This window comes from Corvus hawaiiensis, chromosome 3, assembly GCF_020740725.1.
Source record: "Corvus hawaiiensis isolate bCorHaw1 chromosome 3, bCorHaw1.pri.cur, whole genome shotgun sequence".
Lineage (NCBI taxonomy): Eukaryota > Metazoa > Chordata > Aves > Passeriformes > Corvidae > Corvus > Corvus hawaiiensis.
This window is the reverse complement of record NC_063215.1, coordinates 72,503,465-72,521,618: the sequence shown is the minus strand read 5'-3', so window position 1 is coordinate 72,521,618 and position 18,154 is coordinate 72,503,465. Positions and strand designations below refer to the sequence as shown.

The 18,154-nt window shown below is 41.0% G+C and overlaps 1 protein-coding gene and 1 long non-coding RNA gene across 2 annotated transcripts in view; both read right to left on the bottom strand.

The window, feature by feature from the left end:
* The window catches only part of NID1 (nidogen 1), a 43,829-nt gene extending 43,283 nt beyond the window's left edge, over nt 1-546 (bottom strand). The window contains exon 1 of the mRNA XM_048297878.1: nt 314-546. Within this exon, the coding sequence (XP_048153835.1) occupies nt 314-520 (207 nt within the window). The 5' untranslated portion in view covers nt 521-546. The remainder of the gene's footprint in view (nt 1-313) is intronic.
* A 2,063-nt stretch (nt 547-2,609) lies between these two features.
* LOC125323923 lies at nt 2,610-17,587 on the bottom strand. The gene is made up of 4 exons (XR_007202707.1): nt 17,478-17,587; nt 16,669-16,855; nt 14,057-14,110; nt 2,610-2,702 (listed from the first exon to the last, which is right to left on the bottom strand). It is a non-coding gene; the product is annotated as an uncharacterized LOC125323923 (long non-coding RNA).
* Nucleotides 17,588-18,154: the final 567 nt, after the last annotated feature.

Sequence of the window (18,154 nt, the reverse complement as noted above, 5' to 3'; positions counted from 1 at the left end):
AGATGGCATTCACTCTGGCTAATTGACTGCATTTTCTCTACGCTCCTACTGTCTGTTGCATTGTCTTCCAGCAGAGGCTGAGCACTTCGAAGAATCTGCACCGGTCACAGTGTGAGAAGGGAATTAACACGGCCCCGATACCTGACCTGAACAGGACTGGAACAATTAAGATCTTTGGACCGACCTCTGACCTCGGCGCTCACACAACCCACACGGAACCCACAAGCACCAGCACGCACCCACCCAAAGCTCCCCGGGGAGTTCCCAGGATTAGTTCCGACCCTCCGGCAGCCAAAAGGGGCCCCACACTCACATAGAGGGAGCGCACGGCCTCGCCGTAGAAGCGCAGCGCTGTGCTCAGCTCCAGCGCCGCCGAGTGCACGTCGTCCCCGGGCTCCAGCGCGGCATCGCCGCGGTCCTCGCCGTGCGGCAGCAGCGCCAGCCGCTCTGCGGGCAGCGCCAGGACGGGCAGCGCCAGGATCAGCAGCGCCCAGCGCGGACAGCTCGGCGGGGCGCGCATCCCGACGGCTCCCGGCGCCAGCGGCAGCGCCGTCCCGCCGCTATAAGCGCGGGCAGCGGGGCCGGCGGGCGGGGGGGCCGCGGCCAATGGCTGCGCGGGGCGGGCGGGAACAGCGGCCCCGGGACCCCCTGCGGCCGCTCCCACAGCCCCGAGCGGGGCTCAGCCAGCGGGGCTCAGCCAGCGGGGTCGCTCCCGGGCCGGGGCTTCGCCCGCGGGGGCAAAGCGGCGTCCGCGCAGCGCCGGGGCATCGACTCTCGGCAGCGCTCCGGCAGCGCTGGGACGGGGACGCTCAGCCGCTTGTGGGACGCGAAACTCGCGAAGATAAATCGGTGCGGGGTCGTAGGCATCCGGCAAATACTTTCAAAACACCACGGCTCTCTGCCAGGGCCAGTGGGGTTTCTGCGTTAGTTTGGAAAAATGTGTGCTCAAAGTCACTCCAGCAGCTGCTACCTCCCAACAGACAGCACACCAAGACCAAATACCAAAATCAACATGAAACAAAAATATGAATCCCTAAGCTGTCTTCTGAAATAATTTTGATACCAGGTGCTTATTGTCGGGGGAAATGGATAAATACATTGGAATGTGTTCCATAAGTTAACACCATCCACATCACAATTGCACTAAAAAATAAATAAATTTGCAAATGAAAGATTACTGATGATATGAAATACAGAGAAAAGAAATACAGAACATATAAATATATTACTTCTGACTGTGTCTTCTTGTTTTGTAGTGTAGTCTTGCTCTCTCAGAACACTCAGAAACAACTGAAGTATGGTTATATTTCATATATTTTTCCTAAAGCCTCCAAGCGAGGACAGCAGTGTTTAAGGATTAAATCTTGGCCAGTAAAGTGTATGCTGTGATATTTCCACAGAATGTTTACAGCAGAAAATCACCCAAGGAAAGGCAGCTGAAATGCTACCCACATACTTTTTGCATGGCTTTTTACTTTTCTTTAAATGCCTGTTCTGGGGGGTTTTTTCCCTTGCAAGAAAACATAATTTTGCATTTGTCAAATTGCAAGAGCACAAGACATTCCTGGGTAGAGCTATAACCATGCCAGCCTAAAAGAGAAACACATCTAATCACCATTAGCACTAGCAACTATTTACTGTTGGGTTCTATATGTCAGTGAAAAGAGCCACTGAGACAAAGCAGCGTGGAGGTCTGGGAGGAAGACAAGTCTGCTCTCCTTGAGTTCTTGCTGTCCTTTCACCTGCAACTTCCCTCCATATTTTCAGACCTATAAGACAGTAACTGGTGGATTTGTAGAATCTGTGGCTTTATATATATCCAGGAACATGTGGCTAACAACTGCTAGAAGAGCAGCCTCTTGGCTGGATCACCACCATATCTGAGCACAGATATACCAACAAAGATGACTCAATATCCAGCCAAGGTATCTTTCTCCTCTTTTGACAAACCAGTACTTAACCACAAGCCAACTGTAACTTCTTACCCACGTTAAATGTGCACACTGGCATACCACCAGCTGCGTTCATCACAAAATCATCCTGTTACAAACCTGCCCCCTGCCCCAGCATAAGCCCATTTCCAAATGTGCAGACCCTAAAGCTTCTTGTGCTTGTGCAATGCAGCTCCATAGCAAAGAGAAAGCCTAAATTCATATACCTCAAGAACCTCATAGACACATTCACAACAAGAGCATAATTTCTGTTAGGCTTGATGTTTTCCACAGCCACATTTACTACAACAGACAGGCTCAACAAAATGAAGATATGAGCAAAACAAGAAGAAAACTTTGAGGGGGTAAATTTTTCCTGTAGATTCACATGATTTCCTAGTATTATGTCCAGAATTTGGAGGACAAGGACCACTGGGAAGCTAGAAACATAGTGTAGTAAATTTGAAATAGATCTGACGGCTCAAGAGTTAAATATCTTCGTCAGCATGCTTAAAACACGGGGTAGTAGTCATGTTGTCCATTAGTCAGCATGCTTAAAACACGGGGTAGTAGCCATGTTGTCCATTAGTCAGGATATTGAGATTGTTATTGTTTAGTCTGTATCTACCTTAAGAGGATTGCAATGTTTCTGTTGTAGCTAAACAAGTTTACCTTGTATGTAGCTCCCACTGTGAGGAGTATTAAGAATTTTCAGTTCTAAGACAAGAAAATAAGTTTCCCGTTGCTCTTTCTAGCATCTTCAATAACGACCTAAAAAGGGGATGGAAAAGCATGTTTACTTATGTTGTAATTAACTGGGAGATATTAATTGCAAACTCCAACCAGAATGGAGAATGAAAAATACTTCAGCAAGATTTAAGAAGGGAAGGAAAGTGTTTAGATGCAAACTCGAATGTCACAATTGAGAAAGACCTTCCAGAAGTTCTTTCATAGCTAGTAAATATCAAGAACTCCACATTTTCATTGGATATTAAATCAGATAGGACAGCAGTTTACAAAGCAATAGTATCCCCTGAGCAGCCACTGAGAACCTGTACAACAAATGAGCGGGGTTTATTTTGTTACAAGGAAGTAACATTTTCTAAAGGCATGTAATGACGCTGCTTTTCCAGAAACTGCTTGCGAGATCACGGGAGGTGTCACAGAAAATTCACCACTGCAGAGAATTCAGACTGAAACCATAAAAAAGGTCAGGGGACAAAAGGAAGTGACGTACAAGAAATTGCTAAAGAACTGAACATGCCTACTTGATTAAATGATAATGGGGAGATTTGATTAAGATCTTGCATCAAAGATATGGAGCATCTTCAACACAAGTATCTGAAGACTGCTACCAAACAGATGGAGGAATTAAATGGGTGAGTTTGAGGATTACAGATAATTAGGACATTGAAATAACTAAAGAAGTAAGTCATATGTCAGAAAATGCTTCCTTACTGTGGGGTCTATTTTCAGATAAATCATGGATTAGGCATAGTGGAAGCAGAATTATAGAAAGCTTTGAGAAGTCAACAATGGGTTGATCAGATTACTAAACAATAGACCTTAATGAATAATTCTGCATTTAACAATGAATTGAGACAGTCCAACATATTTGACTTGAGTTTCTATGCTCATAGAGTACTAAAATAGCTCACACACACATATATTTGAAAATTTCACTGCCTAAATGTGAGGAGATTTGGAAAAGGGGGTACAGATATGGAGAAGCCTGACCTTCTCAAGCCCCTCCCCAGGTTTCATTAACAGAGAAAACGGAGCTACTGTTCCCTTTGCTGGCATGACTGGAGTAAGGAAAGTAAAGCACTCAGCCTCTCATGATGATGTTGTGCTGTCCAATGACAAAAAAAGCATTTTAGTGGGTGGATCAAAGGACGGAGTAACCATGTGGTAATAAACTGAAGTATTTGGGATACTGGCAGGAAAGAATAGGACTGAGGTCTGCTGAGAAGGGGCATTTTTTAGAGAGGCAAGGTCATGGGAATCAGGCAGTCACAAGCAAAGGCAAGGCTCACAGGAGGATCATGGAGTGCACATCATAAATTTAAATCACTCTCTCCTAGAATTGAATGTTCATTGTTCACTAGAGTGGGACAGGATGAGATCCCTTCTGTAACTCTACATGAGCTAGTATCACTATGGAGGACACATAACTCTGGAGCAACTTCAAACAAAATACGTATTTTGCAGCAGAGCTCTCTACAGAAAAGAACTAATTCTGAGGAATTCTTAGATTCTTTTGAGAAGAGATGCACATGAATGGTGATATTCTATGTTGGCCTCTGCGTTAGTGCAGAGTATAGAAGATTGTAGAATCCTTTCTTTTTCTCTCATGCAGAGATATTGCAGGGCAACAACAGGACAGCAATATTGCAGGACGACCTCCTTAGAAACTCATATCCCATTCTGGAGAACAGCTGAGCAAGAAAGAGGATGTGTCAACGCTTGGCCAACGACCTGGTCAGTACAGGACAGATTGCTGCTGTGATATAATGGTACACAGCAGCAGCAGATTACTGCCCTGGAGCAGGGCAAGAAGCATGAGAAAAACAGAAGCTCTCAGACCCTTCCTAGGTCTGGTGCTAGGAGACACTTTATATTTCTGGGGTTGTCTTAATTTATTGCTATCTCTCATTATTAGAGCTGGTAACTATATTAACAGGGGACCAAAAAAAACCTCACAGAGAAAGTTATGCTTATACAGAGTCATGAACATTTCTTTTCATCCCAGTTTAAAATTTAGGAAAAATTAGATGGAGAACAGAAGAATATAAGCATCATGTAAAATGGCTAGATTAAAAATAATCCTTCCATCTGCCATGTAGCCACATGAAAAATATTACACTTTATATATATATATATTCAAAATATCCTTCTTACATCCTAATGCTTGTTCTCTTTTAAGAACAGATTCTCTAATTCAGTAAGAATTCTAGAACTTCTCTGTAGTAAGAGAGAGCTGTAACAGGGCAAGAGGATATATAATTAGTCTTCTATTTAAATATTCATTTCAGCACCACCTACTGCATCTACGCCAAGTCTTGCTGTTTTGTTATTATCTAAAAGTTTTAGCTTTGTGCCATAAAAGTCTCCAAACAGACAATAAAAAATTATTTCAGAGTTTTAAAAAACACAGTGAAGACAGAGAGACAAAATGTATAATCATTTTCTCATACACACAAAAACCAGTTACAATATGAAGGAGCATTGTTTTTTAAACAATGGGAATGGGATGTGGAAAACCAATTTGAATGGGACAGGAAGACAGCTATGGAAAAGGTATCATTTACCTCTTATCTTCTCCAAGACTAAAGAAATAATTACTGTGACCCACTGATAATTGTGTCAGATTTCAGAACAAAGATATTACACAATGGAAAAATACATATCCTAGTAGTCTGGTGAAGAGATGGTATTTAATGCATCTCAAGTTAAACCATCACTTCAGATTGAATGTGCACCCAAACCAAAAGCAATGATAAACGTTGTATTCTCTTTTATGTGGCATCCAGATTTTGACTGTGAATTTCAGGTGTAGATGTAAGACACACAAAAAAGATGTCACATTGAGTCTCAACAGCAAAGCTTCTAGATGACAATCAGAAAGAAAAGAGAGGCCAAGCACTGATCTGATGCTTGTGGTGGCTAGAAATTCGCTAACAAATGGTTATATCCTCAACTTCTCTACAAACATTCAAAAGGGCTAACAAAGTCTGAAACGCTGACACAGTCTTTCCTGTGACAGCCAAGCTACTCTCTCACATCAGCCCCTTGTGTCTGCAGAGCACCCAGCCACCCTCACAGAGGCTGGCTCTGCCGGGATTCTCTGCCTGCTAGAATAATATATCTTGCAACAATTGTCATTTAGAAAGAGTATATGGTTTCTCAGATAAGTCTAAATGATCACAACAATTCAGAGAAGACACTTAACCCATTTCCCCCCATGATTATTGAATGATATCTTTTACAAGGAAAAAGTCTTATGCATGATACTGATTTTCCTGGAGTGGAATCCATTGCCTAAATTAGTGAAATTCACTCAGGAGAATCTATCATTACCTTGAGTGACTGTGAGTAAAACAGAGAAAAGGATTTTCACTTGGGATAGGGCATGCAGTGGTGCAGCGAAGACCAACAATTTCAATTACTATTTTTACAAAAGGACCAGATAAGGGAAGAAATATTTAATAAATATAACATCTATTCTTATAAACTGTATGGTCTCAAAATTAGGTTGTGCTTTATCTTTACATGTATATATATTTGTGAAAGCCCTGCAGAGAGGAAGGATAAACTTCCCTGTAAGTCCATGCTTGGCTAGATTGAACAATAGGTATTAATATCTCCTTTAATGGGGTTACTTGTAAATATTTTCATTTTTGGACAAGGTCTACTAGGAAAGAAAATTTCTCCATCCAAAAAAAAGGATGCAAACATTTCCTGATGTCTCCTGTTCAAAGTTGGCTACACCAAATGATTTTTGCCTTCAGGAATCTACTCAGCACACCCCAAAGTTTCTGAGAGGGGGTGGATATGTGTGCTTAAAGGCAAAATTTGCCTGAGGATGGCTGAATCATAACTTTAGATTCCAAGAACATTGTCAACAGGCAAAATTTTGGAGTGACAATTCTGCTGATCACACAAAATGGTAGTAAAACCTGGTGGATATCAATTCAGTGGTTTCATGGTTAATTTTTTAATTTATTTTTCTTTTTTTTCTTCTTCATAAGTTTTCCAGTATCTTGGATTGAAACTTTAGCTATGAGGTGCTATAAATGTAATAATTTATTCTTAGATTAGACAGATGTAAGTTCAAGAACTGATGTACATTTTCAATCTGAGGACCTAATTTGTGTGCTTGAGGCAAGTTATGTTTAAAATGTTGGACATAATGTGTGTAGCTGGCTGTAACACACCATATATTTTAATGCTGAAAGAAGATTTTTTGCTCCTTTTTTTTTAACTGAGTAAAAACAGTGAACTTTACCCTGACTTGAAACAGTCCAGATTCAAAAAAACCCCAGGAGTAATTCCATGAATTACAGCTATTTATTCTTTCTGACCCAAGGACTTACATTGCTGTTCACTTCACTTGGAATCTGCAGACTAATAAAAACAATGCCCTATTACCGCAGGCCTGGTTCCTACAGTATATCACCGTATCCCGCAGTCATAGGGAGGAGGAGGAGAGAAGGTCCAGCAGGCAGGAATTCTGCAGCAAGATTGATTTATTTAATTATTTTACAAACCTTTTATAGACTTTTTTCTTCATAGTCCAATTGGACAAAGGATCAGCCACCCCGTGGGGGTGATTGGCCAAACTCCTAAAACATCCATTATCAAAAATATTTTTCTACTATACCATAAACAAGACTTTTCAAGGTTGTAGGTGGCTTGGTTGTTTACATTCCCTACTACCTCTTCTGTGAGAGAGAAAAGTCTCTCACGGACTTAGAAAATAACAAAAAATCCTCACTAACAGCATTTTTGTACCTACAATGCCCCACTCATTTCTTCCCAAATTTAAACTTTAAACAAGTTTAGTGTTTTACCCTAGGATGTAACACTAGTTTTGTCACAGAGCAACAATAAAACACAGGGATCTGCACTGAAATGACTCGGCACAGAAACAAACACATTGCCCCTGAGAAAAAAGAGGCAGGATTTGCAAACACTAGGATTGAGGCAATAACTTACTCGCTGGATAAGTGACAGGGTAAGAGCAAGAGAAGTCTCTTCTACAAGAGGTTGCTGGAAACAAACGCCTTGTGTAGTCTACACTTGCAGTTGAGAGAGGGACAGAGGGTGATCCCTGAAGCCAAGTAGCAAGGACTGGATTGTGTCCAAACTACTGACCCTAGACCTCACCAGAGTGTCCACACTGCAAAGCATTTAACCCACAATCTCTGCTTGGCTACTGTAGCCCTAGGACACTTTTTTTCATTCTTCCCCCTCTTTCCCCATCCCTGTTCAGAGTGTCTGAAATAAAATGAGCCATTACAGAGACCAGCAGTGGTTTAGTTAAAGCACGAAGCTAAGGGTACATGTCACATACCAAAGCCTGTGACATGAGGGTATGTGCAGGTATTTGAAGTCGCAAAGCCTTTAAGCCAGCTCTGGAAGATCAGAAAGGGCTAGAACAAAGTCTGGTCGTGGCTTGTGACTGCTTTTTGAGCGTGGTCCTTGGAGCAAACTGTCACCAGACCGCTCCTGTGTTTTGTCATGGAAAGAGCCTTTTGGAGCAGACAAGAGATCAGCTAACACTCGGGCAGCTTGGATATTCAGGCGTTCCGTGCATGAGGGACATCCTTGGCCCTCTCTCATTTAGGAATACGAATGTACCTGCGTACCTGAAGCCAGAGGCAGGTTTCTAAGCTTGTCAAGGGGGAGAGGCAACAAGTTTTACAACTTTAAAAGCTACACTTGCAAATGAAAGGTTACCAAAGCCTTTCCAGGTAATTACTTGTTCTTATTCTCCAATCACTATTGGACCTCTAACTAAATGACCTCACTTGTCCTGCCTTCTCTCCCTTGAGCTCTCTGAACCCACTGTAAACATCCTTCTCCTTTACCTTTTCCCCCACAAGCGCCTTTAACACCATACTGGTTATCTGCATCCTAGTTTCCTTCTTTATCTTTTTTCAAAAGAGTCTTTTTATTAACCTTTTGGGATCTTAGGGCTGACCTTCTTTATGGCTCATTGACCAGTTCTCATTCCTTGAGTTCTTTCCCAGAGAAACTCACGTCTGTTTCCCTTTAATTGCAAATCTTTTATTATTCCCTCAAACTTCCTGCATGAAAAACGTTTGAATGTTTTCCAGCAGCACAGATCTTTCAAAGTTACACAGTTGCACAGTTCTGCCAGCATGGGTTATACTTATTTACAAGTGAGGCCTCTAAACTTGAAGAAATAACTTAGGAAAGAAAAGGTATTATCCCAAACAAAACTATCTATATCTGGTCCTTAATTCTCTATTTTTTCTTGAAATATATAATAATTGTTATTTATGGATTTTATGTATTTAATGCATTTGACCCTCAAAACACTTATCCTATCCAGCTACACATCCATCTTTAGAGCCATTAAATACAACATGAAATTGTCATTTAGACACCCCTATTTACCATGTGTACACAGCTTGTACAGTCTGAAAAAAAATTGGAGATTAAATTATTGAAAACAAATAATGGGGGAAAAATATGTATTATGTTGGACCCAAGTTTTAACAAAATTATTGATTTTTTGGTGGATATTAGCCTTTTTATCATCTGAGGAGAGAGTCTAACTCCTGAAGAATGATCCGTAGCACTTGAACAAACAAGAGGATTGTGTTCTTCCTGAGGGAAGTCTGCTGTCCTTTGCTTCTTCCATTTTAGTAAATAAAATTCAGTTATTTAAGTACTCAGAACAGGACTTCGTCTTACCTAAAATGTATTTTTTTCTGTGGCTTATTCCCTGCAACAGTGCTAAAACATAAAGCAGCTTTTCATATAGCAATCATGGTACAATATTAGGAAAAATCATGATGTGTTAGTTTCAACAGCACTTTCCATTTGTCAGATTTCTGCTCTGGTAGTTTCAACAGCACTTTCCATTTGTCAGATTTCTGCTCTGTCAAATTTCAAAACCTTTCCTGATGATTTAAGAAACATGTATTGTTATTCCACTTCCCAAAGAGAAAAGTTAAGGCACTAAAGAAATACAGCTTGTCCACCTGCAAATCAGAAGACCCATAGAAACTCAGTGGAGATTTCCTAGCAACCAGAAGCAGCTTTCTAAAGTGGAGCAGATCATGTTTCTTCTCAAAAAAATCCAATTTCAACTAATTACCGTCTCTATGGGTGAAGAGTGTGAAATTGTGTAGTTATTCCTAAAGCTCAAAAGCCTCAGGAAAAGCTCACCAACTTGAGATACTCTGGAGGCTACCACATGGCAGAAATTAAGTAAAAAAACATCCCAAAGAAAAATTAGGAGTTAGATTTTGAGAGCGAATATGTAACAAAGGATTCTGCTGCTGGCTGCCAAATTCAGCCCCATTGGGGAGGATATGACTGACAATTACAGCTCAGTAAGCAGAAAAAGATACAAACACTTATGCAACAACTTTCATTCTGTGTGGTGAAGGAATTAAAAGGTTGGTCTTAAGTATCTGCAAGCTGTTTCTGTTCTCCATAAATTGTGCCATTACTTTGAAAACAGGATGTATGCTTCAGAGTAAAGTAAAACAAACAGATTGGCCTAACACAACAGCATAAAATCACCCCTGACAGTGCAGTATTGTTCAAAAACCCTCTTATGCAAAGACGGCAAAATACAAAGGTAGGACAAGTAGAGAGGAAATTCTATTTGGTATGATTCTTGCCTGAATAAAACCTTACCTTTAAAGTTTCCAGAGCATTGTGTCCATTTTACATGGCAAACTATGACCAGGGCTAACTTAATTTTCTTCCTTGCTGATGCTCCTTTCCAGATATTCATCAGCATGCCCTGCATGTTTCATGCATCTAAGTGTTCTCTGAAACTTGGGAACATTTCTGCCTGAGTATTTGCAATCTTGGGACTTATATTCAATAGCATATATGTTATATATACAGAAGAACTTAGAAGTACATTAGCCTTATTATTTCACTGGCACTAATGGTAATAATTTTTCTAGTTTCTATGATTTCTGAACATTCCCTACAGTGTACTATAGTTTTCAGACTGACTTAAACAGAAATCCCCCCCAGACTGCTCAGCCTTGCCTAGGGTCAAGACATTGGTAATTTCCAAATAGCCTATCTTCTCTGAACATGTTTTTCCCCTCTTGGTACCAGACATAAATATTTGTTGCATGTGCTGCTTCAGCAGAGTAACAACTCAGTTACTGTTCCAGTATCTGAACCAGCTGCTCTCAGCTGCTCCTGCTGTGGCAGAGCCAGACCCAGGACTAAGAGGAAGCCCATTGGACTTCCACTGGCCTCAGTAATCCATATTTTCAGGGTGTCTTTTTTCAGTTGAGAAGGAATAACCAGGGGGAGAAAACCCTGAATTTCAAAAAGGAGTCAGATGAGAGAAGGATGGTGGGAAAGCAAAAGAGAACTCGAGTCTTTTGAGTGAGAGGATACAAATATGAGCCCTGTCACAATCAGCATCTGCTTGTACAACTTTCCCTGATGACTTCAAGAAGGGAGCTGGTAACGAAGAAGAGCACAACTTGGGCTATCCAGTCCTGCAGGCAAAGAAGCAAGAGGTGAACAGCTGCCTAACCATGTGTGCACTCCCAGCCATACCAAATGAATCCCAGGGTCTGCTGATTCTGCCGGCCTTGGCACCCTGCAGGATAAAATGGATCTCCTTTTTGACAGAAGACTTCTCTTATCTCCAGCAGTGCTCAGCTAAGACAAGTCAGTTCTCTCAATGAGCATCTGCTAGTTTTGAATAAAAGAGAAATGCTGCCACTCAGTAATAAGGAAGGATGCTTGAAGAAAGGAAATGAATGGGCAGGCCTGTCTTGCTAAGCACAAGAAGGGCACTGGTACTGGTGCAAGGAGCAAAAACTGGATGAAGTTAGTTCCAACCAAAAAGACACCAGCACACAAGAGACACTAAGAGGATTAAACACTGTATTTAGAAGTTATCCCTTGTTGAGCTTGACTCCTGCTTCCTATGTCTAACAGTTTATTTCTGTCTTCAGACTCTATTCAGTGAGTGTTAAAGACTTCTTGGTATTGCAGGCTGTCACTTTAGGACAGTTGGCAAACTGCAGCTATAGCAAAGCAGACACTGAGGGCTCCAGCAGGTTTTTCCCTGGCAGAGGTCTCTTACCTGTGAAGCCAACCAGTAAAGATTCAAGCATAAGCTATTCAACATGAATGGAATACCGTACAGGACACTTTTAATACTGCATACTTTGCAGCCTCTAAAAGGTGACTTTTCAAAGTTGGCATCAGGATAGCTTGTGAACAGCCAAGAATCTACAATATCACAGGGGAAGTGAAAGTTCACCACAAAGGATGCACTATGCAGCCAAAATCTGGAGGAGACTGAGTGGAAATCTCATTGTGATTTCCATCAACATCCTCACGAGGGAAAGCAGAGGAGCAGGTACCAATCTCTTCACTCTGGTGATCAGTGACAGCATGCAAGGAAACAGGATGAAGCTGAGTCAGGGAAGGTTGAAGTTGCATATCAGGAAAAACTTTTTCACCCGGAGGGTGGTTGGGCGCTGGAACAAGCTCCCCACGGGAGTGGTCACAGCACCAAGCCTGACAGAGTCAAAGAAGTGTTTGAACAATGCCCTCAAGCACATGATGTGATTAGTGGGATTTCCTGTGCAAGGCCAGGAATTGGACTCGATGATCCTGATGGGTCCCTTTAAACTCAGCACATTCTATGACTCTATGCTAAAGGAGGTAAACCTCTGTTGTGCAGTTCCACAAAGGTATTTCAAAATAGAAACCGACAAACTGAACCCCCTGCCATGACGGACTGAGTCCAGCGGCTGTGTCTACCAATGTGTCAAGCCTCACACTTTGAAAGTGAGACGAACCACAGTCTCCTACCACTCAGCTGTTTGGAGTGCTCTGCGGCAGGCTCCCTCTCAAAGGAGGCTGTTCCCCTCACACTCCCCCACCTCCGTCCGTCGGAGACGGTGCTCACTATCAATCATTATTAACCATTTCACAGATTCTCGAGGCTGTGAGCGGTGGGAGCTCGCACAGGCCGTGCTGGGAGGGGAGCCGCAGGACCCCACGCTGGCACACGGCACTCCCAGCACAGTGTTGCTCTCGGCTAGTTGGTTTTTTTTTTTCCCCCACGGTGCTCGGGCGCAGAACAGTAACACCAGCACCCTCCGCTGGCCCCTGCCGTGAAGACACCTGCAGAGAAGGGGCTGATCGGAGCTGCAGATAGACCTGTTATGTTAAATCTAGAGAAACACACCTTTTTACTAAAGCTATTAATAGGTCATGCCCTCTGTAAGCGGCCCCCAGCTGCCTCCAGCCACTACACACACGGCATAAAAGCAATAGCGGGGACTTCAAAGCTTATGCACAGAAAGAGCACTTAATTTTAGTGTTAATTACAAGACTCATAAACAATGTTGTAATATATGAGCATATGTATTCTCCAAACAGACTAATCTTAATTAGAACTTCAGTTAAATTACCAATCTTATTTTGGAGCTTGTAATTAAAAGTTAAACTATTTAATTTTTATTTGTTTTGTTTAATTATTTAAATTATCATAAATTATCGCCATGTTTTTTTCCTCCAAGATTTCTGGACGGCAGGTATGTGCACAATTGAAACAAAAAACCAAAAAAAAGGGCACAACCTAAGCCAGTGCACCTGAGAGAGTGTCTGAGTGCATGGTAGCTTGCAAAAAAAAGTCTTTTAGAAGTAGTGACTGATTAAGCATATTCAACGTATTTTAACTTGTTTTTTTTTCTTTGAAGATCACCTGTACATTAATGATTTAAAAACTATTATTCTGTGTAGTTACAGAAACTCTTTCTTTTTATTGAGGTGTCCAATAGTAGTAAAACCATAAAGGTCCATGTTGAAAATAATGGTCTACCTAAGTCAGTTCATAAACTGGTGACATATTTATTTGGGGGTGTGGGAGGGATATTTGCTTTCTGTTTAGCATTCATGCAGAGTAGCAGTAATTCCAAGAGCTGGCTGATATGGATATTTGATTCTGCTTACTCTTACCAGTTGCATAACCAAAACCACCTAGACTGAAACTGGGAAAGGTCATTCATAATATCTTACTGTAACTACATGGATTTGGATATTTATACAGAATTTAAATGGATAGACAGCATTTGAAATATCCTCTCCAAGTTCATGTGAGTAGCTAGACACTGAATACATATGCAGTGACTAGAGTAATTCAAATTCCTGGACACACTAACCATGTGTAAGGATTCTCATTGGATTAGATCTTTGGCCAATATATCATAGAAACATGAGTGAAATCAGTATATAAAGTGACTTCAACAAAGAAAGGAATCATATTTAATAGACAGAAATATGTCCCTAAGTGAGGGGATAAAATCAACATTATGTGTCTCTGCTGGAAAAAAACAAGTGGTGGCACTGTTAGTAAAGTTACTTACTCCACTTCTGGTAGTGCTCAACTTCTTTCTAACAATTTGGCAGTGTGTGGGTTCCTAGGAGTTAAAAAATGCACTGATTTAGTATTAGCAAGGCAAATTTTTTAACAAATCCTCATAAATTTCTTGAATGTAAAAAAGATTAAAAACAAGGTTGACACTAATAAAAGCAAAGAATGTATAATGAAAGCTAGCACACTCACTCAGACTGCTAAGTTTGTATCAGTGAAATCCCCCTGAAAAGATAGAATTTGTTACTACTAAGTGTTCAGGATTTTCACCTGCTTTGCATATCTAGCTATCTATCTCAAAATTTGATAGAAACATTTATATCTCCTCAGTAATCTCAGTGTTTTATGGTGAATTTAAAATGGCTGATAATTTTCCATGGGCTCTGTCTTGCAGGAGAAAGCACAGAAAGCACATTTTGGTTTTTTTTCCAAAATATATCTCATTCTTTCTAACATTAAATTAATTTTTTATATACTGCTGTAAGGCTTTCTTAAAAAGCCTTTATGAAAAGGCTCTGTGCAAAATAACTAGCTTCATGTTTTCATTTTTTTTTTTAAATAGAAATCACTTCCTTTTACAAAGTTCTTTAAACTTAAAAAATAAAAATAATTTAGATTTAATGTGTATTCTGAAAATACTTGGAAGACAGAATTTTTCTTGTGTTATTCACAGAGCTCCATGGGGGAAACTGATCATGCCTCCTCCCTACTGTCTTTTGACTACCAAATTACACTCTTTTTTTAATGCAAACATTCTCTGACATTACTATTTTGCTTCCCCTTCTTAAAAATTATTGATACACACAATAAAATAGGTAGGTAGATAGAACAGATTTTATACAGCTGTAACCAAATTTCTTTTTCTTTCTTTCTTTCTTTCTTTCTTTCTTTCTTTCTTTCTTTCTTTCTTTCTTTCTTTCTCTTTCTTTTCTTTCTTTCTTTTCTTTCTTTCTTTTCTTTCTTTCTTTTCTTTCTCTCTCTCTCTTTCTTTCTTTCTTTCTCTCTCTCTTTTCCTTCCTTGCTTCCTTCCTTGCTTCCTTCCTTGCTTCCTTCCTTCATCTCCTTCATGTCTTTAAACTTTTCGAACACAGGACACACAGCACTGTGCAATAAATGATCAAGTGCGATATAGTTTGTAGGACTACAATTTTATACTTGTGCTTCTCAAAAGCCCCAATACTTAGCAGGATATATGTTGGGACAAGCAGTCCCAAGAAGGACTGCCAATTGCTTAAAATCACTTTTGATTTTACCTGTCATTGGTTCTGTTGACTGAGGCCTCTTTAGTACATCTCTTGCATTTAAAACTATAAATTAGGTTATGCAAATCTGAAAACATTTCATACCAATTAATAAGACTTAAATTCAGCTGCTCAGTTTCTTTCATTAAGGTAGTTTGAAATTCTGTATATTTTTTCTATTCATTATTCAAGCGGCTGTACCAGCTTTGCCTAGCTGAGATTGTCATTACTTCTTAAAAAAAATGGGATAACAAAATGTGAAAAATAGCCCAGAACCCAGCAGTTTCTGATGAAACATTCTCTGCAATGACATAGTTAAGATGGAGCAAATACAGCTGCACACAGGAATACACCTCTTAAAACATTTTAATAGCAAAAACGATTGAAGTAGTTTTACTGCAAAGTTATCCATTCTTTAAGAGGATTGGAAACCTGCCATTGTACTATACTGGATTTTACTCCAAAATAAACTACAGTCAGCACAGTTGGAGGTGATAGAAGTATGTCCAGGGTAAATTCTTACTCCCTGCCCTCCATCCCAGCTGTTAAATCTTTCTATTCCTTTTCCTTTCACAGCATGTACCACTGGATAGTTTCTAACCTCTCCTCTCTGCAGAGTTCCTCAGCTCTCCTCACCCTGTATTTAAAAAGAGCTGATATAATTTGATGCAAACCCTTATTTTACCAAACCTCAGCTCACATATATGTTAAACCTTACAACCAACCATACGTTTTAGCAACTCTGGTTCCTCCTGCAACACTTGTTGCATTACTATTTTGTCCTCTGAAGTAAGGATCCTGGAGGAAAAACAATCACTGGAGGTAAAACTACCAAGCACTTGCAAAGGTGTCCAAATAAAACTTGCAGTGACAATCTTAATTCCATCATGTCCTAATATTTAAATAGTTAATACCTTGTTACTTGGTGCTTAGACATTATAAATTATTACTTAATTATAACTTAAATTATATTTAGCAACATATTAAGGGACAATATTGATATAGCTATATAATGTGTTTTTCTTTTATAATTATGATTTATTATAAATTTATTGTCAAATATTATTAAGAAATTATAATTGTAATTTTTCTGGTTTTGGCTGGGATAGAGTAAATTTTCTTCTTAGCTGATACAGTGCTGTGTTTTGGATTTAGTATAATAATGTTGATTATTTGCTTGCTGGGGTTAAGCCACAACAGTGGCTAAGATGCTTATTTAATATAATAAACTTACATAGACACGGGTTTATGGAAAAAAATGAAAAAAACCCAGAGTTTTTGCTATCCATATGATGGTATCATCAAACAACTTGCTTGTGAGAATTTTACAAAAATCCTCCAAAGGTTACAAAATGGCACTTACTGTCTCCAAGCAGATTTTCTCTTTAATGTCATTCCTGTAAAAACATCTGCAACTCTGTTTCTTCGAACTTTCTCTTTTGCTTTTTTTTTCCTTTTCATTATTTTATTTTTTTACACTTTTACAGTTCTCTGCTCCACTAGGACAATTTATTCAGCTGGGCCATTTGAAGACTAATGCACTTAATGTTCTGCACGATAAAACAAACATAAACAGCTGGCATGATTATTGCATTAGTGAAAAGACCATCTTTTATTTTACTGTGTTAAAAGCAGAAGCAGTTCCATTTATGAACATACAATATAACCTTGGCACTTTCCCCCCAATAAAACCAACATTTTGTTAAGCCAGATACTATTATTTTTCACATAAATGTATTTTAATGACGTTAAGGAGGAGGAGATAAAGCTCAATCGGTTTCTGCCACTGAGGCACAGTTCACAAACAAGTAAAACCCTGCAGAATAAATCAGGACAATGCTGGTTACTGCTTTGCAACAGGGATAATAAATACGGAAAAGCTGCTGGTCGGGACAGGAAACCTCCTGGCTAAATGCAGCTGGCTGAGGGACATGAATCTATGCAACAGCCTCTGTTTCTCTTCCAGGGGAGCTTTATAGAGAAAACAGGCATCTTCACAGGCAGGCACTGCGGAAAAGCAGATACCCTCAGGATACACAGAGCTGGAGGGAAAAGCAAGCAGCCGCAATCTCTGTGTCCATCTCAGGTGAGCAGAAGAAAGAGAAGCAAAAAGAGAAAGAGAAATAAAAAAAATCCCAAACAAAACCCCAAAGCCAAACCAAAAAACCCCACCCTAAAAAAGCCGGAATTCAAACCCATCAACGAGCAGCTGATAAAGCCATTCCCGTTTCTCATTTCCCACGAGGGGTCGCGGTGGCGCCGCAGGGACAGCCCGCGGTGGCGGTGGCTCTGCCCGCCCCGCTGTGAGGGAAGGGCCGCGCAGGGCCCGCCCCGCCGCTCCCCGCAGTCCCTGTCCCGCTCCTGGCGCCGGGACTGCCCTCGGGCCGCCACCCCCGCCCGTGTCCCCGCGCCCACGGGCCACATGGGCCGGCTCCCGGAGCGGGGGGGCTCTGAGCCAGCCCTCCCTGTCCCTTCCTATTGGCAGACGGTGGCTTGAGGCGGGGAGTTCCGTGCTGCCTTCAGCTCCTCTCTGCTGACAGAGAGGCGCCCCGGAGCGGGTGGGGACGCAGCACGGTCTGGGGGGCAGCAGATGGCACCCTGCTGGCAGATAAGGTGCCAGCTCTGTCCCGTTCCTTTCACTGAACCTGGAGGTGCCACCGGAGTGCTCTGCCCTCAGGTGTGGACTGACAGCTTGAACAAGACCCCTGGCAGCGGGAAGGTACCAGCACAAACATACGTGTGTGAACATGGGATACGACATCCAAAGGATGCATGTGTAGGGCAAGGAAGGGCACTTGTTGGCTCAATCTGACTTGTCAAATGTTGAATGCAAATTTGCTAGAAAGGTT